Here is a 16732-nt window from a genome sequence, read left to right on the forward strand (position 1 = left end):
ATCGAATCATCATAACCATCCAAATGTTGTTAAGTATTTATAATCTGAACTCTGGAACCAACACTCAACACTGACGCTACCCGTTTTTATTTAACAGTAACAAAAAACAGAGCTACTAACAGATAGTGGAAATAAGACTGAAAAAGAATAATATATTGCTTGTTATGGTCACATTAAAGGAGTAAAAATCTTGACCTTCAATGGTAAGAAAAATGTTTCACAAAAGCAAGAAAACTCCCAAATGCAAACATGACATCTAGAGAAAAAGTAGAAAGTAAATATATCGCGTTAGAAAATTCGTAAGTTTGAAGGTATCGAAAAAACGCATATTGGCATATCAAAAATTATAATCAAATCCTTGAATCTGGAAATGTCCAGCAAATTTCTTTCATCTTTATCCATAAAATTGGTCTTTAAAACTTCTGACAAACTTCGGAAACATTTGATGTTTATGGTGCTACTTTCTTTTAACCAGATACGGAGAGATTCTGCAGATAGATAAATCACGTAGTCGCTTCCATTTGTATTTCTATCCTATATACAGCGTAATTCGTAACGCATAATGTTGGGGTAAGTTCAGGACGTTGCGCAACGCAGACATTCTTCTCATACGTTCTTGTATCTTTAAAGGTGAACTTCCACTCAAAAGAAAAAACATATCGAAACGAAACATAAAAAGCACTTAACTTTGATTGGCTATATGTTAATTTTTTTTATTTTTTTTTATTTTTTTTTTCGTTCCTGTCCACAATAAATGTTGAAATGATTTTAACTTTTTGGAACAAAACGGAAGATTTTATCAGCCAATCAGATTCCAGAAATCACAAATGCATGTTTAGATCTGTTCCAATTCGTTTTTGAGTGGAAATCTGCCCTAACCGGCGGATAGCGGCACCCGCCCGTGACGCAAACACGTTCACATGTGCCGACAACAGTAAATTTGTGGAGAAGAAATTAATAACATTTGTTGGTCGGTCGGTCGGTCGCGGGTGGTTAGTTGGTTGGTTATTTAAGTGTATCACATCAACGACTTATGTTAAGGTAAGTTATCATCAATTTTAGAATCGTGCATAAGGTGGAATAGCGCAGTGCGTTCTTTTTTTATGAAGTAATGAGAGATTTTCAAGTAATTTTCTAATTTTAGCTAAAGGGAAAACAAATCGCAATGTAAAAACTCGTTCCTAAATAAGGAGTACGATTTTGTGAACTGAACCAAAACTTTTTTACCCATTTGGTAAGGTGTGGTTTTTAACGTAAAAATTTTTGTTTTTATTTACATTTTTTGTCTGTTATGAATTGGTCGATCGCACTTTTTTCTTCAATATTTACTATTTATCGTTGTTTGTTGTAAACTTGCAAATTTAGTGCAGAAACAGAATGTATGCGAACTTAAGTAAGAGTCGCATTGTTGTAGAATAGTAAGGTATGTGGAGTGTTGTTTACCAATCATGTCGCATAGTTGTTGCAGCGGAAAAAAATGCGTTGAAAGCACCTTCTAAGATACCATGGATGGTTAACATGCATTAGAAAATACTCTGGGCGCCTAACGTATCCTGGGTGATCAACGTATCCTGAGTGATCAACATATCCTGAGAAAACCAATCCTGGGGTGACTAGCTTGGTCAACCTCGTAATAATGGCTCAGGGGTGAACAAGGATGATCCGGGAAAATCAAAGTATTGTGGGAAAAGGGAAATAGCTCACAGCTGAATTAACATCTTTCTCCATCTCAAATAACATCTAAAAATCACCTTTCGCCATCATATTTACAACCATATAAAATAGAAAAATCCCACCCCCATATTTTTTTCTTTTTTATATTTATCAAAGAAAATGTGTATTCAAAGTCGACGAACAAATGAAATGATTGATAAAAAAATATGAAAACTTGAAAAAAGGGCTACTAAAAAGACAGTTATAATTTGAGTCGTAAGGAAAAGGTTTGAAAAACTTTGTGGTTTAAGCTATCCGTCCTCGACCAACTATAAGTAAAAGAATATAAACAGTTTTAAAATATATAATAACCAGACCAGCCAGCTGATTTGTTGTTTTCTACTTTTAATTCCCATAATTATTTATTTATTTATTATTTATATTTATGTTTTAACTTTTTAGATTATAGCAACGCAATAGGTTTATGCGCCATAATTTTGTGTCTCTTTTCATGATCAGACGAAAAATCGATCAAAGATTTCCAATGTTTTTCCCCTTCACCCCCAGCAGAGCTGCCAATGGTGACATAACCAATCACAGTTCTATACATCGGTCCGTGATGACGTACTTCACATAATAAGTCACAGTCAAGAACCTTGTCTTTACTCAGTTCAAATTCAAATGTGTAGTTATATACAGGGTCGCGGGCCCTTTTTTTAATTCCCGTTGTTTTCTTGTTGATTCGATTGTTGCAGTAATACAAACTCGTTTTCACAGCGACATCTAAAATAAAAATAAGTTTCTATGTTAAGTTGGGAAAAACATTCCTTCTTTTTTTTCGCTAAGGCTGATTCACGACTCAGAGAGCCTCGCTAAGAGCAACGATCAACCTCTCTCACAGGCTTCTATAGCTACGAGTGTATAAAGACTATCTAAAAGACAAAAAAAACTGGGAACAATATTTTATTTTCGGCGCTAATCCTTGATGTTAATGTTAGTAAGTCGTACAACAATCGAGTCCGGTTTTGAAAAATGCATCGTATGTAGAACAGTTATGTTTATTGAAAAAGTTTGTTCGCAGTGCTTTTTCTTTTTGAAGGTGCTGAGGAATAGAATGGGAGTAATAGTATCCTTATTTTTGTGACATCTGTAGCACAAATTTGAAGTTGCATGTTTTCACAATCATTCATTAGACAATTAGATTTTTATAGGTTGAATGTCGTACCCCTTCAAATATTTTCCTATGTACAACCTTGTCCTGATGTAAGGGAAAACAAAGAGCCCTGAGGACAAGGTTGTGTTCGTGAACTTACTTGGATGACCTGTGACACCAATTTTTGGAAGTCCTACGGCTTGTACAATCTTTACAACCAGTTTCTGTGCAATTGGGTTAAATGAGATGAACACATCCAAATAACCAAGGTCGGTTGAAGGTCTCAGATAGTTCTAAATAAATGTCATTAGCAATTACAGATTTACTTGTATACAGTCTCGAAGTCGCAATAAAAGTTTTTCGTTTATTTATTTTTGTTGTTAGTCGTTATCTATTTTCTTCGGCTCACAGGCAGACGGACGTCTTACAATAAAAATTAGCCGTCAACCCATAGAAAATTCACGGAGTTCGCCCGTCACAGCAAAGTCGATAAAACTATATCGCTTTTGTTATTTGTGGCTTGAAGATTTCGTGCGAGTTTAGCACGACCCGGTCTTAGCCGACAGACAAAATACGGCTACCATTATAAAGATTAGAAAATTAGACTATTTTATTGATTCTGTTTTTATCACTGACAAGCCGTGGTAACCTTAAGTGTGTGTGATAGTTACTCTAGCTGTTCCATTGTAGATGGTTTCACCAAGTCCTTAGTTTTATAGAAAATTTTACGATTGCCATCGTTGTTGCCTGTGGAGGATTTACACTGTGGAGGAGGGTTGCTTGATGTTATTCAAATTCGTTCCCGCTGTCAATTTACCTTTATCAAGATGATTTATATAAGTAACTCCAACCTCGTCCCTAGGCGTCTTTTTGCCGTAGTAATAACAACGTAAAAATTCACGCTGTAAAAAGCCCTGGGACGAAGTTGGGCATTTCATGTGAGAAAACCTAAAAAGTCCTGTGGACGAGGTTGGTAGTAGCTACTTACTTCAATCTCCAGTACTTCAGTTGGTGGTTTTAGATTCGACACGAACGGAAGAAATTTTGATGTTTGTAAACGCTTCAATGGGATGATAACCTCCCCCAACACAATTGGCTCTCCATCGCGGCCTAATTTGCATAATGCATGAAAACATAACTGAAATGCTGCTAACTGTTCCGTAGAATACCCAGCTATTGAAAGTTTTTCATTGAATACAACATTTCCTGTACCAAAAACAACATTGGTGTGTTTTCGAAATGTTCGTTTTGGTAGTAATGTAACATAAACTAAAAATGCCATGTTGGAGGAGTCACTCAATTCATAACTCCCGTCCGCTCTCTTCTTCAAATAAACTTTATTCGATTTTGGCCTCTCGTGTTTTTCATATACTTCTAACACACTTAAAAATGTTTCAGGCCGCAATGTTAAATCCAGTAACTGATTGACCGTAATATCGAGAGTTCTTGTTTCGGTATCGTAATATAATCCGAATTCAACTTGACCCCCCGCAGGACTTATCACGGATAAACAAGTCGAAGAAGGTTTCCGTGAAGGCTTTTTAGCATTTGAAGGACGGCGTTTTTTAGGCTTTTCCATATCTTCGAATTTTCCCAAACCTGTTAAGGTTGGTTCAGAACGAAACCTGTCCCTGTATTGCTTGGTTATCGGTTTACTTAACGACGGGTAAGATCTTTCACTACCAGCGCTAACTTCTGATAATGGAGGAGATAAACTGCTTTCGTGACCACTGGCAGCAGAGGAACTTGGGGATCGGGTCCAATATATAAACTTCCCATCGTCCGAGTCCGTAACAGGTAGTGATTCATGTCGTAGGGTTCCGTTAGGTAACGACGGTCTCTGTTTTCTGTAAGGTGGTATGACTATCGAATTTGAGAATTGATCCTCCAGTGGTATTTGCTGTTCTCTCGCTGTGGTATGTCCAGGGCTCGGAAAACTCGGCATCAGTGGATAACCCTTGCTATGTGAGAAGCCCATACTTAGTCTTCTATAGTTTCTTTTTTTGTCTCCGATCATGGTGCAGACATAATATCGACATATTAAAATAATGACGACGATTATGAGCACTATCAACAGAACAGCTACCGGAATTAATACTAAATAAATATATAAATAAATATATAAATAAATATATAAATAAATATATAAATAAATATATAAATAAATATATAAATAAATATATAAATAAATATATAAAAAATACATAAATAAATATATAAATAAATATATAAATAAATATATAAATAAATATATAAACGAATATATAAACGAATATATAAATAAATAAGATATAACAAAAATCAACCTCATTTCCAGGGCCTTATATCTATTTTTGGTAATCTCGGATAAAACGCTAACAACTTTCAGAATTTTCCATATAAATAAGTACATGAAATAAAAGGGTAAAATTTATCCCTACGCAATTCATTTTCCCGATGTAAGGGAAGACATAAAATGGTCTAGTGATCAGGATTTCATACGTACCTTCCATTTCAACCTCCATGTTCAATGCTTTTTTAAATTAAAAATCCGAAACGATTTTATCGGGTTACATTTTTCTTAACTAAAGCGTCTATATTGGCCTAAAGTGAAAAAACAAGAATTATTAAAACATTCCTTTGTTGAGAAATTTATTTATTTATTTAGCAGACACTTTCTAGAACCTGCAAGAAACCAAAAGGTTTGTGTGAGATAGAGAAAGTTCTAGATAAAGAAATGACATAGGGAAAGTAAAACCGGCCAGACACCAAAATATATGAAATAGTTTGAGATAGAGATAAGTGAGGCCACTGTATAAGTGAGATAAGTGAGTCCGTTGTACCCCTGAAAGCCAGTGTCAATACTCAAAAAAATTAACATAAATTAAAGGAAGGGGTTGTGATTATAAAGTTTCCACTTTTCTGAAATTAGCATAGATAAAACAACCAGAAACAACAGCACAGGAGTATTCTACTAGATCGCAACATAAAGTCATGTTCCTTACACCCACCTTAATGATACGGATGATGATGTTGAAATTCGTATTATAAAAAAAAACACAAGCACAAGTTTTGAAATGAACTGAGAGAAATATACCATTAAGTAACGCTGTAAGGTTAAGCATTTTAAGATATTGTTCAAGCTCGATTATTTGATTGACAGACAACCTTATTTGATTGACAGACAACTTTGTATGATTGACAGATGCTCAATGGAAAAATTAGGTCATTAGCAAGCTACACCAAATGCAACTGTCTATTTTATAACGGCTAAGTAATTTTTGTTTTTCCCTAAAAGCCGACCCAATGATGCAACTTGATTCCAGGGCATTTTTCTTTTCTGTCTAATTTTAGAGCGGCTTCATAAAAAACGCCAAGAGGTCCTGGAGACAAGGATGAGAAAACTAGTTACTTCTCCGTGTCTGCTTCAGCATGACTCATAGGAGATTAAGATCAAACCACAAAAGATTGTTTTCGGACCCCACTTGATTCATACTTGAATAGTGCTTGAACAAGGTAGTCCCGTAATGAACAAGGTAGTCACGTAATGAACAAGGTAGTCACAATATGAACAAACCAACAACTAAGTTCGCTTTTTACTATCTGGTGACAAAAACACTGGTGACTAGAATATATTGAACGGGTACTTTAAATAAAACATCATCCCCGTACGTGAACGCATGCGCAGTGTAAAGTAAGATCTCCCTCATTCTACTACTTTAATATTAGTTTATATTTTTACAAATTTTGTAATGTAACAAAATATATTTGCAAGAGAAAGAAACACAACGTTGTATCTTTTTTTATACCGGGACTGATATCAAGCGGAGAAAAAGAACAGGGGGGCGAGGTTGAAGAAGCCTGGGACTAGGAGTTTTTTCTTTACGCAGTATTCCTGAAAACGTAAAAGAAAACAAGGGGTGAAGTCCCATCCATGCACAATTCCAATTATTTATTTAACGAGTGGTATAGTTTTCCACAAAGAACGGAATTATAACTAATATTGCAATAAAATCATTAAAAATTCTAACCAGGTGTTCGCGATGCAGACTACTTCACGAATGAGCATACTGTTTCATTGTGTTTATTTTATATCACAAACAATTATACACACGTACAAACAAATAATTTCCAGTAATTGCCTATCTTGTAAACACAACATTCAAACACGTGTTCTAATTGTACGTGGTATTTGCTCATAATTATTCAAATTATTTTTCTGATATCAGTCATGACTTCCTATGTTTAGAAAAGATGGAACCTGACACTGTATCCAGTAAAAAATTGCTAGAATGTTCACAATGATGATATAACAGAGCTATCTCCAACACCTCCTCATAAACAATCACGTAACTCTTCTCCACATTAATATTTTCTGACTCAAATTATTAAACCTTTTTTTATTATTTCCGTATTTCTTTTATTAAAAGCGCTTATAAGAGTGCCGCAGCTTGTATTCTTATAAAAGAATTTAAGGTACACACGTTCACCCTTCTTTCTATAGGCTAAGATAAAACATTACTTCTGATATATAAGACTCGTCAAGATGCGCAAAATTTTCTGCATGTGATACAATTATTTTTTTTTATTAGTATATCAGATTAGTTGTTATAATGAGCTTTAATTTTTCAATATTTATTTATTTTGGATTTTGTGTATTGTGTGTTAGTCTTTATTCACTCATTCTTATCTTACAAATTACAAACAATCTGTTAATACCTCTTGAGAAGAAAACAAAAATAATAATATCAACAATAACAGTAGCGGTAATGACAACAGCAGTAACCACAGTCGGACTATGCTTTGTAACGCAAAAATAAAAACAGTTTAATAAAAAAAACAAAATAAATTTGACAAAAAATGTCAGAAAATCTATTTCTTTATTAATTCTTAAACTCATGACTGAATAATAATATACAACACTAATAAACAATAATAACATACAATTTAACAGTCAACTTACCAAGGCCAACAGACACTTGATACCATAGTCCTCCAAACAAAAACAAAGTTTGTGTATTGATTACATAACAGGTGATTAAAAAAATTAATTAATAGACTCATTTCCTAATCCATCATATTAAGCCATGTGTTCTGTAACATTAGTTGCAAATTAAAAAAGCGTGTTCTTTTGTCGCTCTTATATTACTGTCCATTAATAACCCCGTGTCCGCGTTGCTTGCTTGTTATGTGTTTTTATATGGAATGCAGGTGGTAGTTCCTAGATCTTAACCTAGGGAAAGCAATATTTTTATATTTTTGTTTTGGTTATTTTACTATAGTCAGGTTTTTGGTTTAAAAGAATAAATTTAAAACTTGACTCATCACTTTGCGTGTTTGAAAATACTGGGAACGAAGTTAATGAAATTTGTCATATTAAAGACTAACCTCGTCTCCAGGGCTCTTTTACGCATATAACATTCTGACTGGATGGCTCCCCATCAGACTATCATAGGCGATAAAAAAGCATGGGCACGATTATTAAAGACATCTCGTGTTTCTTGAAATAATAAATGCAGAAGCCATAAAATAAGAAGGAAGTTATATTTTCCAAATTATTATTAAAAAACCTACGATGTTAGTTAAAACGGAGAGAAAACATATTTTTGCTTTGCATTCAAATCTCTTCACCCATTTTAAAGATAAGAAACAACATAAAACTTCAAAGGTATATTAATTATGCGAAACGAGCAGATAACCCTCATCAACTCGTAATTTCAAAAACGAGGTTGAAAATGTTAAAAAAGTTTACAATTTTAATAATTAATATTCGTAAATCGTTGCATTAACCTCGTATTTAATTTGAACTTCTTCATAACCTCAATTTGAAGTTCTTTAAAAAGAGGCAGATAACCCTAAAAAGAGAATGTTCAAAGGTGTTAATTTTAAGTGAGATTTTTTTCCTGTTTTTCTCACTGTACACTATGATCATATCAATAAAAATATAATTGTATTTATCTTTTCTTTCTTATTATAATTAGCAATTTTTAATTTACAATTGAAAACAAAAACAATATCTGATAACAGTATATTGTGAATCTGTGATAACACGTTGCTTGCATTAACGAAACTTTAACGTGGTTTCATGCGTGGTACCGTAAATGATCGATTAAGCCCCCGGGGCCTATTTGTCAAAATGGGTTTTGGGGGATTGGGCTTATTCGGGAGGAGTGGGGGGGGGGGGGGGGGGTCAATGGGAGGCGGCTTTATGCAAAAATCTAGTATGCTAAAAACAACGATTATAATAAACACAACATATCTTTCTAAAAGTATAATAATAAAAACAAACACTAATCGATCTCAATATAATGGTTGGAAAGAGAAAAAAGGAGGTCAGACTTGTTGTTCCAGCAAAGTATGTTGCTTTGACAGGGAACAAGATATTTAGAAATATATTGTTCGACAAGTTAAAAAAAAAACGCCTAACTTTAAATTGTGTATTAAACCACGAGTGTTATTAATACCTCGACCTGCGAAATAAATACCATTTATTTAATTGTTTATAGTAGTATTTTCTCAGTCCCTGTGTCAACTATATTGAAGTTACTGTGAATTTAAATAAGCCCTCATGGGGGCTTATTCGGGAGTAGGGACTTATTTGTCGGGAGTGGGGGCTTAATCGATCATTTACGGTAAGCGACAAGCATCACAAAAAGGCTTTGTTTCGCCATCCTTATTTCAGTTCTTATTCCCCAAACCGTTACTTCATGCGTCTGTTATGAAATTTCTCTGCGATGGGCATCGTCCCTAGGTAAACTAGTTATAGGCGCTAAAGTATTATTATTTGGCAAAAGTTATTTAACACATTCATTTTTTTAGAACATTCAGGCGGATATTTGCCTGTTAGGCTGTTTTATTGTAAAATACACAAATATATATTTACAACAATACTTAGCGTATTAAGAAGGAGGCTTCTCCTGTATAATAGACTTCAAAGCAGTTAAAAGTATAATAAGAACAATCTCAGCAAAATTATACGCATCCAGTTTCAGGTAAAATTCAGACATTCTTCTTATAAAAATATATCTTCACGTAAAAATTCTGAATTCATATTTAACGAACGTCTTTTTATTATAATTTTATTTGTTAATTTTAATGAAATTAAAACTAACGAAATAAACAAATGTTAATTGTCCATGCACGTTACGAAACAACACCAAGGGAACAATAAAAGTTTCTAGCCCATGACATTTAAATAACAAAATTTTTTAATTAGGCAAAGATATTTTTAAAAACACAGAAAAAAGACAAAATAGATTAGATATTGCATTTCGTTTGTCCAGACAGAATACAACTATTATTATAGTGATGTGCTGTAATAACTAGTCGTTAGCCCATGGGATAATCTACGAAAATTCGCCCATGGCAACAACAAAGAGAAAATATGTCACATTTACTGCTTTGTTAAGATCTATTGAATCCAAGTAGAGATTTAAAAAAAAGTAAAAAAATTGCCATGTTTCGGGTGTCACACATCAACAACATCGCATTATTCGGCAATAAAACGCACAAGGTACAAACCATCTATTGGCAACTTGAACGTTTTGCCGCATGGGAATAACTGTTTGGTCCTCGTGTGGCGTGTGGCATGTGGTCTTATGATTATGGAGTTCGCTTTGAAATCACAAGGTCCGTGGTTTGGCTCACAACGCATTTTTAGCAAGTACTACAGCTTCGACTGTTAAACCGGCAGACGATGGCTATTATTATAGACACTTGTCCGTAGAAAAATCCATGATTTCGCTAATCGTTCATATTCTTTTCCTAAGAATTTTTTTTTTTATTTATTTATTTAAATTCTTTTTTTTTTTTTTTTTACTTCGACACTACTTTGTGTGCCTTTATCAAGACTTTTGTTTGTATATAAATCCTGTCTTAAATGCTCATTTACTTTAAAGCAAAAAAATCAAATTAAACGCAATAACCGCCGCTCAACTCGAACCTCAAAGGAGTTCAAAAAAGTTCGAATTCAAAAAAAATCGAGTTACGAAAAGTTCGAGTTATCCCCGTACTCGCTTTAAATAGCGGTTACTTTCAAAACTTATACTGTGTAAATGTATGCATTAATTACTAAATTGGGTACAACAACTCAGATATGCGAATTATACTATCAACACAAACACACAAGAAATGAAAAAATGCAAAAAATCAAATAAATAACGAGCAAACTATCAAACAATCAGCTTTGATAAAAATAAGATGTTTATTAGCTAAACTAGAGAAAAAAGATTATTAAAACAGGTTGTAATTAACTTCTAAAATAACTAAACACAGTCCAGTTATAGATAATGTTAATGTTGACGTGTTTTTATATTTTGTATTTCTTTATTTTTCATAAAGAAAGTATAAAAAAATAAGACATTAAAAAGACAAAACAAACAAAAAAATCCCAAAAATTTTCGACGTGACTTTCCGTCTTTCAGACTATTGGTCGATCACGAACTTCGGCGAATTAATTTAAGTCAACTTTTCCGCGAAAGTATGTTTTCGCAGAAACTTTTTGGGATCAATGTATTAAAAATTATGTTACATAACCTCTCTTTTTTTCTCTTTCTGTTAACACATTTGTAACTTCTAAAGTGTTTTACTTATGAACCTTCTAATATACAACATCCAACGAAAGTTAACATTGATCTCGCCAATACGCTTATCGCGTTACCATAGAAACACAATGAGTTGCAGCAAGCTTTATTGTGACGTATGGAAAAATTGAATAACAAAACAAAATTACATGTTCCTTGTTTATAACTTGTCCAAAAGATTTTATCAGGTATGTCATCTAATTTTCAGTGAATGTAGTATGATTACATCGCATGTATTTGTATTTGTAATTTTTTGACACATTTGTTACGCTTTAAAGTTAAAAGAAAGCAAGGCACATGTCAACCTTGTCTCCTGGGCCCTGCTATATCTATGATATTCTGACAGGACTCTTGGAATGAGGTTTGAGGCGCATATATATATATATATATATTTCTATGCAAGCTGGCCTCCAATACCAACAAGGTTTCTACCTGCCCAAACCTTTTTTGGATTGATAGATTGTTTTTTATGACGATATGTAAGAATGTAAAACACGCTACAAAAAAACACAAAAAAACAAAGTTTATTCCTCGTACAAATGTGTATTCATGTTTTGACATAAAAACAGGCAATTAAGTGCGTGGTATAAAAAATTAAAATCCGAGAAAAAGTATCTCACCATACAACAAGCTTGATTGATACCTATTTATAGATGATTATTGTTCTATAACTTGATTACTTATTTAATTGATCTTCAAGTATCGCATCATGGAGAATGATTCAGCAAATATTATATTCATACCTCGCTTTATCATGAGGCTTGATCAGAAAAGTTATAATGGAGCTATACATGTGTCTCTTGAAAACTGTCACCGCGTTTTCTAAGAGTGGTTGAAATTTAAGAAGTTAAGTACCACTTTTATACATGCGTATGTCTGCATGGTTCACTTCGACATATCGTCACGTGCTAAAATATTTATAAGCTTTAAGCTGTCAATTAATCATTTTCTATTTTGTGTATCTACATATATCAGCTACCAGCAGAATTGTATGTTCATAAATCGGCTACCGGCAGAATTGTATGTGCATAAATCGGCTTCCGGCAAAACTTTAAAACCAGGTTTTTGTATCTTTCACGAGTAATTAAGAAATAAAGGGAAGTTTTTGCCTTTCATTGTTTTGTTGATGATAATTTATCAGAATGACTTTTTCTGTCAATAATGTGTCACTGTCCTCCATAAGCGGATATGGACCAAAACAAATTTATTTCTAACTAAAAGACTGATTGCTAAAATTGTTAGTATAAACTGGGCTTTATTAGTTTTGTTTAAAAGTATGTCAAAATGTAATTGATATATAGGAGAATAGAAAGAACTCTCCCGGTTGGTGTATAAATTTATTATGAGTACATTTAATTTATTTAGTTGTTTTTTTGTCAAAAAATGTTTTGTGAAGCATCTGTTGCCTCCACAAATCACAAGGGTGTTTTTGAAGCCCTGTTTTCGCTGCATATATATTTGCACAACGGTCGCATCTGAAAACAAGCAAACCTCTGCGCTAAACGTGGATAGAAACACTGTAAGAAAAGTACTTCCTGAAACAGCAAGCAAAGAACGAGATTTACCTTCTCTTGACGAGTACCAACTGTTTTTATTCCTCCAAACAACTTTTTAGTATAAAATATAAAATAAAAAAAGCGAAAATTTGTTGATAAAAGTGATAATATTTATTTATTTATTCATTTACTGCGCACATCATTTTTGCACGAATTTTCCACTTGTTGAATTAAGCTATTACTTTGTTATGAGAGAAAACGTCAAGTTTATTACCAGCTTATTTTAGTTAAAGCTATCTGTAGGAATCACGAGAGGCCTGGGAGCGAAGTGTTTAAATCTTTAAGAAGTGTTTTAGTAGAAGTGCACTTTTGTGACGTCATACATGTGGGCAGAACGTTGTTTACACAGAAAATAACAAAAAACTCCATCTCAATTTCACTGCATGTTCCTAGCACTCCTGACCCTGGACGTTTTTTCTTTTGTTGCTGAAGGGAAATGGTAGACATAAGAGGTTTTAGGGAGTAAGGCAATTTCCCCAGGAATTTAATTTTACGTATTTTTTTCTCACAATTCAAAAGATTTGGTTGAGTATTTTTACCTAAAAGATTTCTGAAGGGTTTATTTTTTTATAATCTGCATAAAATATTTTGAATTTCTTGACGTGATAAGGTGTTACATATGTGAGGTTTTCATTACACGAACAAGCCGAAAATTATGTAGATGTGTGAAAGAGTTTGATGACTTAATCTTGGTGTTTGTTTTAATTAGGGCTCTTCAAAATATATATTCAAATAGGCTATTAAAGAAAATTAATTCTTACGAGTTTTTAGTATTTCTGGAATTTCTATTATGAGATAAAAAAACTTTTATCTTTGTTTAGGGTTTCGTGAAATAATTGTTAACTAATTCTTTAAAACTACGTGTTATTTTATTGTTGAAGACATTTCTTGGTAACTTACACGCTGTTATTCGGTACACGAAAGTTGATTCTCGCAACTAACCATTGAAATGATTCGCGAAAGTTGTTTCCTTTGATTTCGCGGGTTTTTTTTATTCGCGAAAATTTCTCCGAAATTTTTACGCAATTAATTTACGGAAAACGGATCCACATTTTTTTCAAAGAAAAAAACGATTCTCTAAAATTGTACAAAATAAATAAAAACAAAAGCAGAGAATTACACAAAAATTTTTCAACAGTTTATCATAACATGCTTTCGACACTTTTCAGTGTTGGAATTTGATATGCCACAAGTTAAATCACAGTCACGTGACTGCTCAGATAACCTAATCGTGACTGCTTGCAACAAGAAACTGGATACTAAGTTGGTTGCACACAGGTTTTAGCTTTAAATTAATATTAGATATATCAAATAAGAAAACAGAGCAAGCGAGTTCATAAAACTGATCAAAACTGATCCGTAGTGGTATGCATGCCCGGAAAAATATCAACGGGAAATCGCTCGATGCTGCTCGCAGCTACCATTTTGACACATCTCAGGGTTAGTTGCCTATGTCAAAGCCGCTAGCGCTTACTTAACGACTAAACAAGATGTCAAAAAGACAATAGCTTCTGGGGACGAGGTTGTTTTGGCTCACAGACAGACAGACAGACAGGCGTACATTATATACACCGCGGCTTGTTACGGAAAACAGAACTCTTTTCTAACTAATTCACACCTAGACTTCTTTCTTAGAGAGAGAGAGAAAGTTTATTGTGATGGTTAGGGACAGGCTTGAGCATATGTAATAACATCACTGTTTTGTTTTCTTGTGGAATTTTTTTTATAAATTTTAAAAAAATTGTAACATTTTTAAATTCTGTGCAGGTACAAATGTCAGCGATATGCCATTAAAGAAAATCGACTCTTTAATGACAGTGAATTTTTACTCAAACACAAATTTCGGAATCTGATTGTGGTTGATGAACTTTTCTGCTCCAATCCAAATTGAAATTTGGATTTTGAAAAAAATTACGAAAATAGAAGAATATTTAGAAGAATAGCCAATCAAACCTATGTATTTTTCTTGTCCCGTTTTGTTTTGATGTTGAGCAGAAATTTAGATTGGGATGCTATAAATTTTTGAACATTGAGATAATTTGGTAACTTATGTATTTTGTAACGCAAAATGAGAGATCAGCAGAATGGCTTCGAACCATTTTTAGAATAGCTCCATACATTTGGTATTTTTTTCTTATGTGATGCGTAATTGAGTGGTTATATAATCACGAAGGTGATAGTTTAATCCATATCGTGGACATTTTAGCAAGTAGCTACTGATCAACCTATGCTGCGTGAGGGAATTGGATATGTAATGCTTTTGTATCGTGTAATTTGGTTCATACAACTCAGTATGATGTGCAACTTGGTCAAGACAAATATCATGAAGTACGCATGTGCACACTCAGTTGTTGTATATACTAGATATAGGAAAGAGTATTTACTAGCTGTGTATTTGCTTCCAAATTCCACGATATAAGAAAAACGTTTTGAAAATTTCTAAGAATTGAAAAATTAAATTTAAAACTCAGTTTTTTATTTATGTTTCTTCAATCCCCTACAAAATATTACGAGTTGTCAAAATGGTCAAACTTGTCTAGGGTTTAGGATTTAAAGTTAATTTTTCTTTTTCTTCAATATCTTTGTGCGCCCAGACGTGGATTATTTGTAGAGCAGACGTGTTAGAAAGTGTGGCTACTGCGGATCATTCTTGCTCGTCAACGTCCGCATCCGAAAGAGTAGCTGAGCTGATGCTGCTTCCATCTTTGTAAAATGGCATAAAGAATTGGAGCTAGCTTTTAGGAAACTTTATATTTTTTTTGGTAAGTGCTTCCCAGCAATACATACATAGACTTTTATAGCCTAACCATCCTAGCGCAGAATATAGCTAACCATTTTCACCTTAGCGATCCTTAATTTGATCAAAATTCTACATAACTAACTTGAACATAGATCTCAAAGAATCAAATGAGTATTTTACCTGATATAGAGCATCAAACGAGCAACATCATCAACTCATATACGAGCAATGGCAAGCTTGGGAACATTTTGTGTGGTTTGTGTAGGTTACTTTTAAAATAACTCTTTAGAACTCAGATTTTTTTTTACTCACAATTTTTAACACCACATATTGTGTTATATAAAGGATCCCTAAGCTGCGTAATTTTCTCAAAACCTACTCATTATTAAAGATAAAGCAACTCCTACGTTACCATAGAGTAATGAAACTCATTGTCATTTTAAACTTCTTATATATAATCTAAAGTTCTTGTATATAGACTACTGCACCTCCTATCAGTAAGCCACCCTTCAATAAAACTCGTAATTTGTTGAAAACAGTCATGTGTCCAAATGTGGTATTCAATAACTTATCCTATCAGGTCCGTTGATACAAGAATAAAAATAAAGGGTCATGTCGATGACATAGGATAGACTATAATTTGTTTAAAGTTTTGCACTTTTTAGAATGCCGAAAAGAAACAACTTTGTCAAAGTCAGAAAGAGGAAAAGCCCTGAGAACGAGGTTGTATAAAAAGTAATACTGTTATAATTTGGGCAAATTTGTTGCTGGAAAATATTCCCTATAGAAATATAATTAATTAGGGGAAATAAAATTCTCTATGAGTACATCTCGTGGCTTCAGACACTCTCCTAACAACAAAAATTTGCTTTATAAACGTAGCTACCACATTTAACTAGCAATTATTTCTCCCAAAAAGCACCTTTAACATTACTATTTATTCACTATTAATACAATGGTATTGTAGGATGAGTGTAAAATGTTTCTTGATAAAGAATAGTTAGCAACATAGCTTGTGGTTAAAAATACGCAAGTAGCGCAAGACATTAGTTTTTATATACACTGAAGC

The 16732-nt window shown here is 33.3% G+C and overlaps 1 protein-coding gene across 1 annotated transcript; it reads right to left on the minus strand.

Moving 5' to 3' along the window:
- Positions 1-1685: 1685 nt before the first annotated feature.
- Positions 1686-11436, minus strand: LOC130632067 (uncharacterized). Its single transcript, XM_057444447.1, has 5 exons — positions 11321-11436; positions 5292-5389; positions 3795-4903; positions 2967-3099; positions 1686-2436 (listed from the first exon to the last, which is right to left on the minus strand). The coding sequence occupies exons 2-5, from the start codon at positions 5308-5310 to the stop codon at positions 2117-2119; spliced, it is 1581 nt and encodes a 526-aa protein (XP_057300430.1). The 5' UTR covers positions 5311-5389; positions 11321-11436; the 3' UTR covers positions 1686-2116.
- Positions 11437-16732: the final 5296 nt, after the last annotated feature.

This window comes from Hydractinia symbiolongicarpus, chromosome 1 (assembly GCF_029227915.1).
Source record: "Hydractinia symbiolongicarpus strain clone_291-10 chromosome 1, HSymV2.1, whole genome shotgun sequence".
NCBI classification, from domain to species: domain Eukaryota; kingdom Metazoa; phylum Cnidaria; class Hydrozoa; order Anthoathecata; family Hydractiniidae; genus Hydractinia; species Hydractinia symbiolongicarpus.